This window comes from Xenopus laevis, chromosome 4S (genome assembly GCF_017654675.1).
Source record: "Xenopus laevis strain J_2021 chromosome 4S, Xenopus_laevis_v10.1, whole genome shotgun sequence".
In the NCBI taxonomy this organism is placed as follows: Eukaryota; Metazoa; Chordata; class Amphibia; order Anura; family Pipidae; genus Xenopus; species Xenopus laevis.
Window position 1 is genome coordinate 106434449 of NC_054378.1, and position 18888 is coordinate 106453336.

General features: G+C 39.4%; 1 protein-coding gene across 7 annotated transcripts in view; it reads right to left on the bottom strand.

Moving 5' to 3' along the window:
- The window catches only part of LOC108715830 (dedicator of cytokinesis protein 3-like), a 176980-nt gene that overhangs the window by 78956 nt on the left and 79136 nt on the right, over positions 1 to 18888 (bottom strand). For 6 of the 7 annotated variants that reach the window (XM_041561690.1, XM_041561686.1, XM_041561689.1 and 3 more), the window contains one exon: positions 5891 to 5987. In XM_041561690.1, coding sequence (XP_041417624.1) covers positions 5891 to 5987 — 97 coding nt within the window. Of the gene's footprint in view, positions 1 to 5890; positions 5988 to 16510; positions 16702 to 18888 lie in introns of those variants that run through there. The other variant, XM_041561691.1, reaches the window with a different exon arrangement.

An 18888-nucleotide genomic window follows, 5' to 3' on the forward strand; every position in this document is an offset into this window, starting at 1 on the left:
GGGGCTGGGCTACGTGACTGGGGTGGGGGCTGACGGTTAACAGTAGTATTATTAGTGTGACAGAAGGAGACGCTCGGGGGCAGCCGTCCCAAACATACAGAAAGTGGGTCACTGCATCAAGTTCAATTCAGCACACAAACAGCTGAGGGTGTTGGCAGGGAGCTTACTAAATATGTCATATTTACTTTCTACTAACTTACACACACACAGAACTAGATGCACACATACATATATATACATCTAATTTATAGATTAGCTGCCTCTATAAAGCAAACACATATCTTTTGCTCTGACAGATGCAATGTGGGCAGGCTGGTGTATCAACATTGGACTCAGAACCCTCAGGGTATGTGCATTGTTGCCTTTGGATAGGACCTTGTTATATCATGCAAAGCACAATCCTCTTCACAATAGCCAGAAATGGATATCACACAGTGCTGGACTATTTGGGTTAGTAGACCCTGGAAATGTTAAAGGTCCCTTTACACACAAGCACATAGTTGTGCCAATGGCCAGAGCAACATCTTGTGTTTGTTGTAGATACTTTTACCCACAGAAGACCCATAGCAGACACCCCTATTGTCCAGGTTGTAGGTAGAAGATACATTAAATGGCATACTGTGTGAGTGAATCCGCCGCAAAAATCTATTTTTGGCCCCACGGGGGGTAGTTACGTTACTGGTGCTACTTATAGTAGGAATGTCATTGAAAATAAAAGCAGATTTCACCTAAAATAATTAGGTTAATTTTGTTTGTTAGGTTTTTTGCACCCACCCCTCTGTATCCTTGGGGGGTTTCTAATTACATTTAAATGGATATTGAGCAGTAATGAGATAGTACACTGCCTGATGGTCCATGCACCCATATGTAATTACCATACACTTTGATGTATATTTTCATTGCACTTAAAGCAAAAGAAGAAAAAGAAGTAAAAAGTAAATGTGACCTATTTAGTAAGTTTGCTGTGTACCGCTCCAAACCCCAGCAATGTCAATGACTGAGTTTATCCACACTGGGACTATGTTCCTGCGTTTTGCAGCCTAGTGTTCTGTCTCTAAAACAGGGTCAGGAAGAATTTTTTTAATCAACACAGCATTTTCTTCTCTTCCCCAGGGAGGCACAATGTTTCCTCCATTGTAGGAGATGAAATACCAGCCAATATCAGGGGACAGAACAGAAAGCCTACGTCTGCTATGATCTCTGGTGCTACATTGTACTGTTAAAAATTTGCAGTTGACAAATAGTTCCTGCACATTTCAAGATAACTGGAACATCTAACCAAGATTAACTGCCTCACCAACCTTTTAACAATCAGACACATATCAAATCTGTTTATCAGTTACCTTAGCTGTACGTCTAATATAACTAGTGTAGTCTGAAGCATGTGAATAATTAAACTGAACATAACTGATACAAAATTTAACAGCTGATATATCTTCTTACTATACCAGATGCCTTTTCTCACCCTCTACTGATGTCTGCAAAGGATTTTTATGCAGCTTTATCAGAGGAGTGGAATCTAAGGCAGAAACTCCTGCTTTCTATAAACTGCTCTGGATAGTAGCACTCTGAAGTTTATTACAACAACAATATAAATGGGGTTTGATGAAGGATCATAGATAGATAGACAGATAGATAGATAGATAGATAGAGAAATGATAGATAGATAGATAGATAGATAGATAGATATACTTTGAGTGTGCTGGAAATAATTCTTCTAAAACTAAAATAACAAAAAAAACCCACATTTTATTGCAGATTAACCTAACTGTAGAGGGACGTGAGTAAAAGCAATTTTATTTTTAAAAATTAGAAATACAGGTATAGGACCTGTTATCCAGAATGGCTCTGCTTCCAATAAGGATTAATTAGTTTGGATCATGTACAAGGTACTGTTTTTATTATTACAGAGAAAAAGGAAATCATTTTTTAAAATTTGGATGATTTGGCTAAGATGGAGTCTACGGGATATGGCCTTTCCATAATTTGGAGCTTTCTGGATAACGGGTTTTCAGATAACAGATCCAATACCTGTTCTAGTAGGTATGTTCTATACAACATTAGCCCCAGGTGTTTGATGAAGTGACGGGGAGCCACGAAACGCGCTAAGCGGGCAGTCAGGACCTGTATCATGCTGCTATAATTGGAGTTTTTATGCTTATCAAATAAATTTCTACTTTTTTACACTGGTCTCCTCAGTATATTAGAGGACATTATAGACCTTTTTACCCATAAAGAGGATCACCGTACCAGAGGCCTCCCCTTCAAACTAGAGGAAAAGAACTTTCATTTGAAGCAGTGTAGGTGGTTCTTCACAGAGAGCAGGCCTGGATTTTTTGACAAGTCACAAAGGGCCGGGCCTAGGGAGGCAAAATGCCGCCCGCTGGCCGCAACTGAACCTGTCTGTCCCCACCTGGCATTCTGAACCCGCCCTACTAATGCCGGCAAATGGGAAAATTGAGAAGGAGGTGAGTAGTCGGGTGAGCCGGTGGTGGCGGGATAAACGGGTCGCCAGTGGGGTGACGAGCGGGTCGGCGGTGGGGGGATGATCAGGAGGGGGTGAGCAGGGATGGGGAGGTGTGCGGCCTAGGGGTGCACCTTTTAGAAATCCGGCCCTGACAGTGAGGTTGGGGAAGGCACTGCCGGATGATGTTGTGATGACTGATTCTGTTAATGCCTTTAAGAGCGATTTGGATGATTTCTCGAATAAGCCTAATATCCAAGGCTATTGTGATACTAAACTCTATAGTTAGTGTATGAGTATATATAGTTTGTGAGTATATGGAGGGTTCAGTGCGTGTGTATGTGTGGATGCTGGGTTCCATTTTGAGGGGTTGAACTTGATGGACTTTGGTCTTTTTTCAACCAGATCTAACTATGTAACTGCTATGAGAGCTGCATGCACAAATATTCTGATTACTTTCCATTTCTGCAAGCTGCTGACATATAATCACCTATTATTAAGAAAAGGTCTACCAATCAATGTAACATACACACATTTCCATGACTTTTAATCATGTAATACCGTCATTTAAGGGGCTGCAAGAGGACAGGAATGGACCCCTACCTTATCTCCCATAGGTGCAAGGGTGAATGTCTATGGGCACAACATGCTACAGGTGCCCCAGCTGTCCACATTCTGCCAACATAGGCGCAAATGACACATTGTGAAATGTGCTCCTGTGCCAGAGCACAAGAAGGCATAAATGTATAACATACAGGTATTATACCCATTATTACATATTACTGCATCTGTTTTTAATAAATGATCCCTAATGTGATATGGTAAAGGAATTCCAAATAAATAACACATATCTGCAGTTATGCTCATTTATTTTATTGTTGCAAAGTAAAAAAAAGAATCTGTGTAATCACCGAGGATGGTATAATCAATAAGCTTCAATACTATTTTTTATTGTCCTGCTGGTAAACCATGTTGCAGCGACTCTTTCCTTTTGTAAAGAAATGAACAAATGTTTCTTGGAACAAACACAAGAAAACGAGGCTGCACAACATCTGACAATAGCTAATTATCCTCATATTACAATCCCATTATTTTTAGAGCCTGTCTAGCAACGGAGATCTGTAGATTCACATAAGATGTTTATGAAAATCTAGGAGAGAAAATGATATGTTTTTAGAGGTGCACATTGTATAGCATTACAGTTACCTAGCTAGTAAATTAACCATAATTCAATTTGTCTCAAGTACAGGGCTTCAGTCACTAATGAGTGGTGACTAACAGCTGTTCTATTGCAAGAATTGTGAGTTTAAGGCTCATTTACTGATGTAGTTTTTGCCATATTTTTGCACTCTAAGAGCTGGTTGGCATTGGCTCCATGAATACAGCACTGCTTTCATTTGGACGCACTGTATTCATAAGGGGTAGGATGCTAAAGATACATAGGCGTCACAATCCCTTACCCATCTCCTAATTTACACATCATTCAGAGGCCATGAGAATTACAGCATGAAGTGAAGATCACAAGACCTAGGAAACAAGTACTTCTTAAATAATATCTATAGAAATAAGTCAAATCAACTGGACTTGCTGTGTTTTCCTTGAAGACATTTCACCAGTCATCCAACTGGCTTTCTCAATTCAGAATAATTTGTACATAGGATCTTCCTCAATATAGCCTCTGGAATGTTGCTCCAATCAGCATAATCTGTTATCATAATCCAAAATGATGTCATGAAGTTAGGTGTTGATTGTATTAGCAAAATTGGAGCTTTGATGTGTTATTAAACCTTCCAGGGAGAGGTGCAAAAACAGCATTGTATGTGGCAGACAATAGACGACAACAAACTTGGTTTTTCAGTTTTTACATACAGTATATTGCTTCTTTAACACCTCTTTTGAACCAGTCACTCTCCCGGTCTAGAATCTGGATTTAAACAGATTATGCTGATTGGAGCAACATTCCAGAGGATATATAGCGAAGCAAGATCCTACTGTATGTACGTTATTCTGAATTGAGAAAGCTAGTGGGATGACTGGTGAAAGTCTTCAAGAAAAACACAGCAAGTCCAGTTGATTTGACTTATTTCTATAGATATACCATGACCTGGATGAATGAGAACTTTCATAAACATATTCTTAAATAATTACTAAATGCGCCCACACAAGCTTTAGCACTTTTGTCTGAGGTCAGTGTAAAGTCCCTCTATAATCTCTGAGATAATAGACCTCATTTACTAAGTATGGGGCATGATGCAATGTGCAAAAAATAGTCATGTTTCATATACTTTTGCACTCTGTCCCACATTTTGGGGGTTAAAAGACACTAACTTTGCCCAGGAGCAGTAACCCATAGCAACCAGTCAGCAGGTAGCATTTACTGGTTATCTGTCTAAATGCAATCATCTTATTGGTTGCTATGGGTTACCATTCTGGGCTAACTTAGTGCTTTTTTATTACACAGGTCTTTGCTTTGTAGATTGTGGTTCTCCCGTGAATACTGTGCTACCTGCATTCAGCAGTTACGTATTCATGAGGAGTGGCTTGGGGTTGAATTGAAAACAACTCAACCGAACAAAAAGTTTGGAAGGTGAACAAACCCTTTAACCATGTAAGTATGTAACCATGTAAAAAGGTGTGTGTTTGTGAAAATTTAATTTTGGTGGAGTTTCACCACAAATTAACTTCATACTATGGCCCTCAGGATCTCATGGCACAGTCTGGTCCCAAACATTTGAGACACTGTATTCCCTGAATTTCATGACAGACACAGCCCATGCCTCAAGATGTTAACAGTGCTCTCCAGTCTTCTTGTCTCAGTACTGTATAATAATAAAATATGCAAGGGCCATGAATACCCTGTAAATTATATCCGTACAAATGGTGTTTAGTGATGTCAGTTGGTGCAGGTAAATAAAGATTCTGGTGCAAATGACAGTAGTTGTTACTGCAGGTAACATGTTAATAGGGGTCGAACCAGGGTGATTCCCACAAAATAAAGACCTGTGTCTGCTTGTCCCTTTGCTGACATAACCAGGGCCAGGGTGAAAGATCATTATTGGGAGGATTGCTTAGTGGGGCATGTAGCCAGGTAAAGAGTGAGTTTATAGTGTATCTTACACCTTGTAAGGAGCTAAACTGAAGTGTGGTAGTAGCCTGAATGGCTAGTATTAAAGCAAAGTGTTATAAGAAATACTGGCCATTGCTTGGTTACTAGGCTACGTGAAACTATTAAGCAAACTGCAATTTAAATGCCAAATTAAATGGCTGCAGAGAAAAGAAATGAAGGTAAACTCAGCAGCAGCACAAAGTTGTGAGTTGCTATTTCCTACCTTAACACTGTCACATCTGACAACTTGTTTTTTTTCTGTTTCCACCTAATCAATAATTAGTGTTGGAGATGCCCTGCAGGAAGGATACTTTGCTTACCACATAGAGCTGCTTCCACAGGGAGGCCCATTCCTGCAGCGTCAATGTCACCTCTGTAACAAGGGGGTCTTCAGCAGGAACCACTGTCTCATACTGCCTGCAAGTGGCAAGAAAGAGTCACATGAGGACAGAGCCATCATCCGCAGTTGTGACCTAATATACACGGCACACTGGCACATATGCAGTTTCTGGGCTCCCCTACAGAGAAGGTAAATACAGAAATCAGCCCCAAAGCTCAGCACTGTAAATTGTCCTTTGGTTAGTGGAAATAATTCTTATCTGTGTGTCACATAATGTGAGATGTGCTAGCAACACAGGGACAGCAAAATTAATCCTTTAAAACACGCAGGCACAATGCAATGTCATCCATGCTCTTTGGCCCTACCTCTTATAAGTACATACAATATTCACAGGCGCTGTCCAAACTGCACCAGTTTTATATACAGGATTAGTACTCTAAGGGGGTTATTTATCAAAAAATTTCACTATTTTCTGAAAACCACTCCGACCGAATCCGCACAGACTTTTCCCCCTATTTATCAAAAAATGTTCACGAAAATTTCTTGTGCGGGAAAAGACTTTATAAAATCGAGAAGAAATCTAATGATATTTAAGGGGTCACTAAGAACCACCTTCAAGTGCATGGGAACACTTTTTGGATCCTGAAGCATAAATGTCCTGTATTAGTCATATAATATACTGAATAGGAATGTATCACCTTTCATTATATCCACCCATCTTTAATATAGATGGGGCAAACAATATATAACACCAAATAATAAGGACTGCTTCACTTCAGTCTGCATCTTCTGATGGATTAGGTGCAGAGCACAGCAAGATCCCGCTTTAGTACTTTGGCTTAATGCTAACCAAAAACAGATGCATCTCTTCTAAAACATTGGAGTTGGAGCCCATCAGAAAATGAATATCAGCTGATAACACGAGCCCTTGCTCTAGCGTAGCCCATCAGGATCTCACATGGCTTTCACTATTGTTAGGTTACAGGCGGCTAACGAGATCAATTCAATCATTCTTACACTGCATTCATCGAAAATAATCTCAACAAATCACAACAAGCTGAAGGAAATTCCTCATTTTATGGAATATAAAGAAAGCTCTTTTATAGTTGCATTTCTTGTATAAAATTAGGAGTCATGAATGGATTTGCAGCCAAATTTACATTTTGTCTCAGGTGAATATTTCTGTGAAAAAGTCGCCTCCGGAAAATGCCAATTCCAATGTATATTGAACTGGAAAAATTGCTGCAAAAAAAATGCCCATTGACTCCAATTTATTTGCACTGTAAAAGTTGCCACGTAAAGTGATGATGAAGAAATACCCATTGACTCCAAGGTATTTTGCTCCAAAAAAGTCACCGCAAAAAACTTGCTGTGAAAAAGTCGTCTCAATAGACACCCGTTGACATTGTATTGCAAATTTTCCCCACGTGGGAAATGGGATAGATTTGCTCATCACTAGTCAGGAGCAATTTCAGTACAGAATAGGAGACGGTATATACATATACATTTAGAGAAGTACATACATCATTGCCATTAGGTGGGCTGGGGTTGAGTTAGGGCAGCTTAGTGTATCACTAAGTCACATTAAAAATAGTTCAGCATTGAGGTGTTACCCACTAAAATGAGAGGATACAGAAAACTGTGGTTCAGTCCTGGTTATCACAAAAACACACAAAGGGCTTTTTTACAAATGCATTGAATCCGGAATTTTTAAATTTGGATGAACACTGAATCCTCAAATAATTCATCCCTGTAATTTGCATATTCCACTTTGCCCCCCCCCCTCCCCAAAATAAAATAAATTCTTCCTTCAGCATTACGGTGCTTTAAAATTGCCCTAATCTGAATCCTGCAAAAAGCGTTGGGTGGCCAAATCCTGGATTAAGTGCGTTTTGATTTTTACCCACAATGCACAGTTATCATTCAACGATCCAAAATAATTATGCTTGGCACACAATGTTATGTAGTCTACACCAGGGGTGCCCTCTTGCCTTGAACCACCATTTTGTGATGGTCTGTGTGCTGCCTCAGAGATCACCTGACCAGAAATACTGCAGCTCTAACTGTAACAGGAAGTAGTGTGGGAAGCAAAAGAAAGAACTTCTTCTGTTAATTGGCTCATGTGACCTAACATGTATGGTTTGTTTGTGTGCACCATGAATCCTAGGATCTTAAGGGGTGGCCCTTATTTTTTAAAATGGCAATTTTCTATTTATGATTACCCAATGGCACATACTACTAAAAAACTATATTATTATGAAAATGTACGGATCTATGCAAATCCATGTAAGAAGCTGTATCTATCTATCTATCTATCTATCTATCTATCTATTATCTATCTATCTATCTATCTATCTATCTATATTTAGTATGTCAGCTGACAGGTTCCTAGGATGAAGGAGACACGAAGGTGATGCAGGAGGGAGCTGCTGATCTATGTATCGCATGTGAAAGACGCAGTACGCAGTGAAATTATACCTGAATGGAACCTGAGAGAGTCTGCCAAGTACTGCATGATAGAAGGGGCAGGTCCACAAGCACATCAGTATAAATCCTTGTATCCTTTATAAGCACATGCACCATTCTTCTGTGGATCATTAAGCAAACTGTTCTTGTCATATCCCACTATTGACACTTCTAAGAATTCAGGCAAACACTAAAACAGCCAGGGGCCCCATAAACCTTGGATTAAGTGTCAGGTGGACTTTGAGAAGACTTTGAGATGATTATTCAATAAAGGTTATCAGATTTTTTAATGTTTGTTTTATTTTGTGTTTGAAATGCTTGTGGATTGCCAGAGTGCCCAATACTTCCTGTTTTTCTATATATAAGGTTCACAGAGTTGCCCACATATGTTTTGATCACCAATCTCTCCTGAAAAACAAAGTTACAAGAAAGAAAATGGGTTTCATGTTTTATTTAAAAAGGACTTTTATTATACAGCTTTTTATGTCTAGGTGACAGGTCCCCTTTAAACAGTAAGTTCATTCTAGAATTTTTTGTATGATGTACAGTATACATAAACTATATGTAAATGGAATTCTGTTCTGCCTTTCTTCTTCTCTCTGCCCTGAAAACAAAAAAAATATATCTGCACAACAATGTACAGCAACAAGAAAGTACATTCATTCTATAGATATTTATCCCCCTTTCCAACCCTTTCAAACAAATAACTGAATATGCTTCAAAGCAAAATGAAAAGTTTAATTACTCAAAAAAACCCACAACACAACAAATGAAGACCAAACTGAAATTGGCTTGGCATACCACTGTCTATAGCACTGGCGGCAACATGCAAGGTTTCATGGGTGTTACCCTTAATGTCACCCTTACCTGTTTTAAACAGCCACATTCTAGAATGCAGGGTTGTACCTATTAATGTGAAAGATAGCACTTGTATGTAACCATTCTGCAGCAGAATGCTTTGCACCCCGGTTGCTTGTTGTTCACTTGCTAGTGCGTTTGATGCAAATATACTTACTGTTTTCTATATAGGCAGTACAGGTGTTCCTCTGTGCCTAGTACCCATAAGCACTTCATCTAATGCTGAACGGAAAAAAAAATCTAATGTGCAGGGCAGAGCATAGTGGTGTGGCAGATTTGCACTTAGCATCATACCCTCAGGGGCGCTTCGCCAATGAGACAAGTTGAGGCTGTCGCCTCAGGCGGCAGGCCGGCAGCGCCCCACTAGGTACCAGGGGCAGCAAAAATGCCGCTCCTGGTACTTTAAGAGACTAATTTCCGGCTCTTCTAGCACAGAGAGTGCAGTTAGGGTTTTTGCGCTAGTGTACTGGCCCTCTCTGCAGCCCTCGTGGACCCCCTCAGGTGCAAAAAGATAAGCGCATGGGTGGAGGGGGTGGCGGCAACTGCTGCTGCCTCAGGCGACGGAGAGGCCAGGATCATCCCTGCCTACCCTGCACATAGTAAAGTCCCCCTCTACTGTGTATTTTACAGTTTAATAAAGGTCTGCCCTTTATGTAGTAAATGTTGGACTTAGCACTCACTAGGGGTCATTTACCGAGTCACTCATCAGAACCGAAGTTCAGGAGCATTAAAGGGCTCAAAATAGCTCCTGCAAAGGGCACTTTTGTCTAGAATTCTGCATCTCATACGGGAAAAAAAAAGTCAAGCACGAAATGCAGAGTGCAGTACTGGAGGGGGCAGATTGTACCTGCTTTTTACACTTTGCACACTGCCCTGAATTTCCCTTTACACTGAAATTCTGGGAAAGAAACTCTTCATTGTGGATAAAAAAACAGTGCAGATATTAGAGCTGCAGTTGCTCGAGTCAGCTGATGTTGTTCCCCTACCTTGTGTGCTCTCATTCCACTGGCCCTTACCTCTATTCTTCTTGAAACAAGACAGGAAAGGTCTCCATCGCTACAGCAGTTTAAATAAAATGGAAATTTAGTCTCTGTTTGCTGCCCCTGGTAAATTGCTGCCTGCAGCAAAGCACCACTGGTAAAAGCAAAAGTGTGGTGCACCTATATTTTGGCTTTGCACTGCTTTCGTAAATAAGCCATTTAGGTTTATTGCATAGAATTTGGACAGTGTACATTTTTACTTAAGAATACTTGATGAAGGTTTACAAGTTGATAACTTCTCTAAGGCTAGGTATGTTCCTGTTTTAGGTGTCTGTAGGGTGATGTGAACTGAGTTTGTGTATGATCAGTTTTATTCTGCTGCTCTGTAGACTGCCTACAGACTCAGTGCCCTCAAGAAAGAACAAAAATAAATGAGAATTCATGGGGCAGGCTCCTAGGGATGCTGCAGTGTCCTTGCCTAGACTAATAAAAAGAGGTTGCTGGCTTCCACAGATGTAGGTTCTTTCATCTGGGATGTTATGTCTGAAAGGGTCTAACTAGCTGTGGTATACAGGTATGGGACCTGTTATCCAGAATGCTTGGGACCTGGGGTTTTCCGGCAGGGCTGGACTGGGCTGGCGGGACAATGGGAAAGAACCCACTGGGCCCCGGCTCCTTTGGACCCCGCCTGCCCAGACATGCGGCTGGGGGGGCCCAAGGGATGGCGTGGGGGGCCCCTGAGGCTGTAGCCCCGGTGGGCTCTGGGCCCCAGTCTGATGTTGTTTTCCGGATAAGGGATATTTCTGTAATTTGGATCTTCAAACCTCAAATCTACCAGAAAATAATTTAAAAATTAAATAAACTAAATAAGCCAGATTTTCTACCAATAAGAATTAATTATACCTCAGTTTGGATCAAGTACAATGTACTGTTTTACTACTAAAGAGAAAAAGGGAATAATTTTTAGAAATTTGGATTATTTGATTATAATGGAGTCTAATTTGGAGCTTTCTGGATAACGGGTTTCTGGATAACGGATCCCATATATGTATAAGTTATTCTTCACTTTTATTCTCTGTGCTGTTGCTTGCACAAAGCCTTATTCAGATCAGAGGTTAAAAGACTGTAGGGGTCATTTATCAACACTGGGCAAATTTGCCCATGGGCAGTAACCCATGGCAACCAAATTGCTGCATTCATTATTCTACTTGCAGCTGGCTTTAAAAAGCTAATCACTGATTGGGTGCTATAGGAAACTGCCCATGGGCAAATTTGCCCAGTGTTGATAAATGAGCCCCTGTAAGCTCTATGGGGCAGGGACCTCCATCCTTTTGTCTCCTTGACAATAAGCACTTAATATGTATTGTAACTATACTTTATATTTGTGTATTGTATTTTTATACATATTTGTACTTATTATTGCAATGACCTGCTGTTTCTTCTACTAATTTATTGTTCTGCTGTACAGTGCTTTGCCCTCAAGGAGATCTATACAGATAAAAATATACATAAAAAAGAGAAGCCTGCTAATATTTGTCCTCAAAGATTCTACTGCCTATATGGCAGATTCACAAGATTCATGAAAGTCCACGTTACTTGCTACTAAGCAGCATACATTGAGCTTCCCATGGGCTAGTATACATAAGGCAGCCAAAGTGATTTATTATGAACTCCTTGCTTACCATATTAGGCAAAACTTTATAAGGTATCTATAATGTGCCCTCATTTTCTTTTTGCACCTCAATATATACAATGCCCATATAGTTCTTAAGAACAAACATTGACCTAGACCTAGAGTTTTGGCAATGTCTGGAGCAATATAAAAGGTATTATTGTGTATGATTATATGTTTGAGTAATTCACGAAAATAAAGCATTAGGCAGGCACCAATCCGGAATGTCCAACAAAAGTAGAATCCAAGAGCCAAAAATTGAGTATAAAAAAATATATAGTTCTTTATTTTACATTACATCTAAAAGGATAATGCCTGACGCGTTTCTTATCGCGCAGGGACACTTAATCATAGGCTAATTTTCTTGAGACACACACATGACTTGGGGCAGCTGGGAAATTGACAATATGTCTAGCCCCATGTCAGATTACAAAATTGAATATAAAAAAATCTGTTTGCTCTTTTGAGAAATGGATTTCAGTGCAGAATTCTGCATACACGATAAGGTCCCAGTAAAGTCTTTCACTTTGTCTCTCTTAATAGTGTCCGAAATATTTGGGTTGTTATTAATATTATCTCTTAAACAGATCCTCTCTTTTAATTTTTGACGCTCTTTCGAAAGCTCTATCCAAAATATTTCCGATATGGAAATATTTTGGCATTTCGGACACTATTAAGAGAGGCCTTGGTTGTCTGGTTGCTAGGTAAAAAATCCATTTAGCTTCTTTTTTTAGGAGATCTGAAATTGTACTTCCTTAATTGTACTTAAATTTCAAATTTGATATCTCTTGCTTTATTAAATGAAACCCTTCACTCATTTATTCACATATTGTTGTATTTATTTATTTATGTATATATTTATATAATTATATTGACCATATTTATATATACGACATCTTTTACATTATGCATCTAAATAGTTTTGGATTTAATGAATCTGTACTCTTGTGGATAAGCATTTTTTGTAACATTTGTAACATTAGATATTGTGTATCCTACAAATTGGCCACTACAATTATGTCTTAGGCAATTTCATTAACTCCGCCTAAGTGATCTCTTATTGGCTCCCTTTCCTTTAAATACTTGTGCGTGTCTCAAGAGAATTAGCCTATGATTAAGTGTCCCTGCGCGACACAATACTCGTCAGGCATTATCCTTTTAGATGTAATGTGAAATAAAGAACTATATATTTTTATACTCAATTTATGGCTCTTGGATTCTACTTTTGTTGGACGTTCCGGATTGGTGCCTGCCTAATGCTGTATTGTTGTGAATTACTCCCTTATGCTGAAGGTCTGGGGCATGAGCACCCGGACCCAACTGGGAAAGCGGTAAGCTTATCCTAATGATTCGATAGATTTATGCTTTTCGTGATAATGTGGTTTATTGTATATGTTTGAGTACATATGAAACCACAGTGCAATAGGGATCACTGATCTAGACTATCATCTGAGACATTTTGTTTGAGAGATTGAGTACTTTTCTCTGATGGAAGGATTTATGTCATGTTAGAACCAGCTGAAGAACTTTTTGTTAATAAAGTTAAACTAACTGGATGAATCTGACATGCTTTGGATAATATCCAACTGTCTAGTTTCTGAGTTTGCAAATTACTAAATATTTCCAACTCTGATTCTCATACTATATGAAATATGTATATAATACATCTAGTTATCTCCTTCTTATTCTTCAGGAAACATGTATCGCAAAACCAAAGGTTCACTAGAACATTCTTAGAAGAGAATCCATTCTCAATTTCCTTGTCCCTCCCCTTAATATAGAATGACTGATACTGATATCAGGGACTTGAACAGCTAAAAATGTAATATATGTGCATTGATTTGTGCATTTAGCTCAGTCACTTCTGACCAGATTGTGACACTCACATAACATTTGAATAACAAGTTTGCCAGCGACCCAAACTGCCTTGACCTTGTAGATCTTCACCTGGACCAAACAAAGATAGCGGAGAAACCTCCAGAATGGTCCGACTAACTGGCTTACTGGAGTGAAATATTATTCTACCTTGGGAAGGCCGAACCTCGAAGATGGTAACTTTGACTGAAGGCATATAATATGAGGTCCTTTTTTACCACCTGCAACAGAAGCAGTTAGACGCTGCAATTCTGCCTTTCCCATTTCACTCTTCAATTTCGTATTTCTCTATACCAACCCCTTTTCTCAAACAACAGTAACACCCACCATAAATGTAGCACTGCAGCAAACTGACATAGTCTCTGCCTGCACTAATGTTACATAACTAGCACTGTAATGAATGATACTTAATGGCTTCAGGTCCTCCCACACTGTGCATAGAGTGTAAGCCCTGTGGGGCAGGAATGTCTTTCCTAGGGTTTGTCTTCTAATGATGCTTAATGTACATCTCCTGTTTATTGTATACATATTTGTAAAGGAATTTTTGTAAGGCAGCCTTACACATCCTGACTTTGTACAGTATCTGACCAACTGGCCCACAGGTTGTTTTTCTATTGAATTGGGGCTGAATTGGGGCTCCTCTGGCTGGCCAATATTCACAGTACATAGATATCAGCTGTCATTGGTGGGCACCATACAAGTAATGAAAATGGTGTGAAACGATTGGTCACCCTACTAGGCATTCCATCATAAAATCTACCATGGCAAACATCCTAACACCATATTTTAAATATTTAAATATTTTAAACTATCAGACTCAGACTGGAAATCTGTGAATTCTGGAAATGTCAGAGGGGTTGTAAAATGCCATAGACATCACTTGGACCTGTTTGGGCCTCTTTGTACTTGAAATGCCAAAGCCTATTTTTAATCCAGGCCAGTACTACTATTTATATACATCATACTCCATTGAGTGTAAGATGAATAGAACAAATGTTGTATTCTTTGCTGGGAAGTGTATGCCATCTGTCATTGGCTTTGATAAAAACTACTTGTCATTGCTGGTGACAGGAACTGTCCGTTATAACCAATGATAGGCAGCACTTGGATTCGGGCACTTGTCCTGTGTGCCATTAAATATATTTTTTCTGTCTGATACACAAGAAAGCTAAATGACCAGCAGAAGATCAAACCATGTGCCATGCAACCTGACCACCTAACTCCTCAGTATACAAGCACACATCCCATCACACAATGTGACATCATGTCAAACAACTAGAAAATCGACCACAATTATTGTCACACAACCTGTGATACCTAATTATTCTTTTCCAACCTTCATGTTTTGTAAAACTGCACTACCAGCTATACACCATGACAAAACAAGATGCACCCCTTATTTTAAGTGGCGTATAGACTTATATGCCTTAGCCTAGTGGTTTTCAATCTGTGGGGCCATGGAGAATGTCTATTGTTCTCTTAGATACTCTTCTTAGCCCAGTCTGAAGATAACATAAAGTGAAATTTGGGATGAAGACTTGATTGATGTCCTAGATATTCTTACACCTATGGGTCTAATAGAATAGTGATATTTGGGGAGAATGTCTATCGTTCACCTAGATACTTTTCCTAGACAAGTCTGAAGGTTACATAACAGTGACATTTGGAGTGAAGACTTGATGATGTCCTAGATATTCTTACACCTATGGGTCTAATAGAATAGTGAAATTTAGGGAGAATGTCCATTGTTCTTCTAGATACTCTTCCTAGTCCAATCTGAAGGTTACAGACAGTGACATTTGGGGTGAAGACTTGATTGATGTCCTAGATATTCTTACAACTTTGGGTCTAATAGAATAGTGAAATTTAGGGAGAATGTCCATTGTTCTTCTAGATACTCTTCCTAGTCCAATCTGAAGGTTACAGACATTTGGGGTGAAGATGTATTTGTTCCTCAACATATCCATGTAACTATGGGTGAATAGCTAACAATATTTTCATATCTGTACCTAGTTATGAGCTAACGGGAGGGGGGCAAAATAGGCACTGAACCTCAATTGGTGGCTTTAATGCAAAAAGATCTGCCCTAAGTTTCCTGCTCTCAGTCCATCCACAGGTCTCGTGCCTCGATAATAGCCTAAAGCCTTATCTGCTATGTTGTTTTCCCCTCTATGCCAACCATTTTATACATCCGGTATGCAAAGAGATAGTTATCTAGATGTACTGTTCCTCCTACGGATAATGCGCAATGTCACAAATATAAAAATCTGAATGATATCTTCTACTTACATTTCTCTGTATACACATATATGCGCGATACATAGAGTGCTAATGTATATTGTTCCTTGACAGATATCAATCCACACTGATACAACATACCACTAACACTGATATAAAATACAAGTATGTATGCATATCTATCTCATTATTTGGCATTTTCTTGCATACTAGAAATGGTTAATAAACTGAAGCCCCCCTCCCCCACCAGAACACTATCCATGCTGTCTGCCCCCTGCCCTGTATGCATCTGCTCTCCCAGTGACACATGTCCAATATTTCTAATAGCCTGAAACACTCAATGAGGGGCAGGTAGATTTGGGGGGGGGGTAGGGTAGCTTAGTCTGGCAGGCAACAAGGGTTTTAAGAGGGGTGACAGGAGAGATGTAGATGAGGGTAAGTGGGCACTGGGGCAACCCAAAATCCCACAGGGGCAGAAAGCAAAGCAGACAGTCACTGAAAAAATTCTTACCTCTGCTATCAGCCTCTTCTCAGCTCTGTGCAGTAATGAGGCATCCGAAAAGGAACGAAAATATCAACCTCCCACGTACCCTGCACAGATCTCTAGAGCACACACACACAATGAGCACACACTAGATTACTACATAGCAGCACAATCACTGTAGCACACACTCACTCAGCAGCATAATCTCACCCACACATAGTAGCAAAGGCTCACACTATTGCAGCTCAGTCATGCACACACACACACACACACTCACACACAGCAGAACAGCACAATCACACACCCATACAAACATCAGTCTCTCATACACATATGCACAATCTCACACATATCAGCACAGTACCTCTGACAAACAGTCGCACACATAGCAGCACAATCATTCTGACACACAAGCACAATGTATCTCACACACACTCACTTACACAAACACAATCTTACATGCACACACTAGCTGTTTATAGCAATAAAACTACATGTACATTTTGCACGTTAATAGTATTAAGACTGTCACATACTCATTGCTGTAGTGATGTCATCAAAGTTCACTGATGTCATGTTGCAAAATTCACCGTTCAGCAGGACTATACTGATGGACTAAAGTAAATAAGCACAATTAGATTCGATTATTATCCCAGTGATATCCACCAGCCTAGACACCCATGTGTTGTAGTCTATGTAAGACACTTGTTGCTGCAGTTTCGCCAAGTACGTTCCATTGCGGCACTGTAGTACCCATGTTGTTGTAAGTTAACCCTGATGGAAGCCCACAAACCCTCTAGGTAAAATGCAAAAATCCAATTTAAGTTCAAGGCTCTGGAACACAGTTTCTTGTTGTGGGCATCAACAACGTCAAATTAATATCATTGTTTAGCAAGATTTGGCCATTTGTGAGTTTATTAAAATTCTCAGTTGTATCTATTGTGAATATATTTTTTAACAGTTCTATTTCAACCATTTGGAGAACATCTGTTCATTTATTAAAGAAGTAAAGCTTAACTAAAGAAGTAGGCTAGAAATGTTGTACATTATGTTTTGGGTTTCTGTACCAGCCCAAGGCAACACAGCCCTTTAGCAGTAAAGATCTGTGTCCCCAAAGATGCCCCAGTAGCTCCCCATCTTTTTTTCTGCTGATTCACTGCACTTGCTCTCTGCTGCTGTCACTTACTGAGCTTAGGGACCATCTCACAAAATACTGCATATAGAATATAAGGCTGATTATTAATTATTATTATTTAATTATTATTATTAGTACATGGCAGCTCTGCAACCAGTGCAATTAGTGTCAGAATAATAAGCAGCCCTGTCAGATCATCTTATTTGACAGACAAATATAATTTTTATAATTTGCAACAACCCCTAAACTTAGCTTCTCAAAAGCTGCCCAGAGCATACTGAGCATGTGCACTGTTAAAGGGATACTGTCATGGGAAAAAAAAAATTTTTCAAAATGAATCAGTTTATAGTGCTAGTCCAGCAGAATTCTGCACTGAAATTCATTTCTCAAAAGAGCAAACAGATTTTTTTATATTCAATTTATTTATTTGTCAATTTCCCAGCTGCCCTCAGTCATGTGACTTGCGCCTGCACTTTAGGAGAGAAATGCTTTCTGGCAGGCTGCTGTTTTTCCTTCTCAATGTAACTGAATGTGTCTCAGTGGGACATGGGTTTTTACTATTGAGTGTTGTTCTTAGATCTACCAGGCAGCTGTTATCTTGTGTTAGGGAGCTGCTATCTGGTTACCTTCCCATTGTTCTTTTGTTTGGCTGCTGGGGGGGGGAGGGGGGGTGATATCACTCTAACTTGCAGTACAGCAGTAAAGAGTGCAGAATTCTGCCAGAACAGCACTATTAACTGATTCATTTTGAAAACATTTTCAAATTAGGGATATTCACACTGGAGCAGAGGCGCTTAAAGGAAAACTATACCTCCCAAACAATGTAGGTCTCTATTAAAAGATACTGAGTAAAACAGCTCATGTGTAAAACCCTGCTTCATGTAATTGAACCATTATCATAATTATATACTTTTTTAGTAGTATGTGCCATTGGGTAATCATAAATAGAAAATTGCCATTTTAAAAAATAAGGGCCGCCCCCTGAGATCGTAAGATTCACTGTGCACACATACAAACCACATGTAAAGTCACATGAGCCAATTAACAGACAGAGTTCTTCTGCCTTTTGCTTCCTCACTTCTTCCTGTTACAGTTAGTGTTGTAGTATTTCTGGTCAGGTGATCTCTGAGGCAGCACAGATAGAGTCACGAAATGGTGGTTCAAGGCAAGAGATGTAAAAGGGCAATATTTATGTAAATATATATTCCAGTTTGGTAAGATTCTTTAATATGTCATTCAATTTGATATAAACTGTTGCATAAGTATTCAT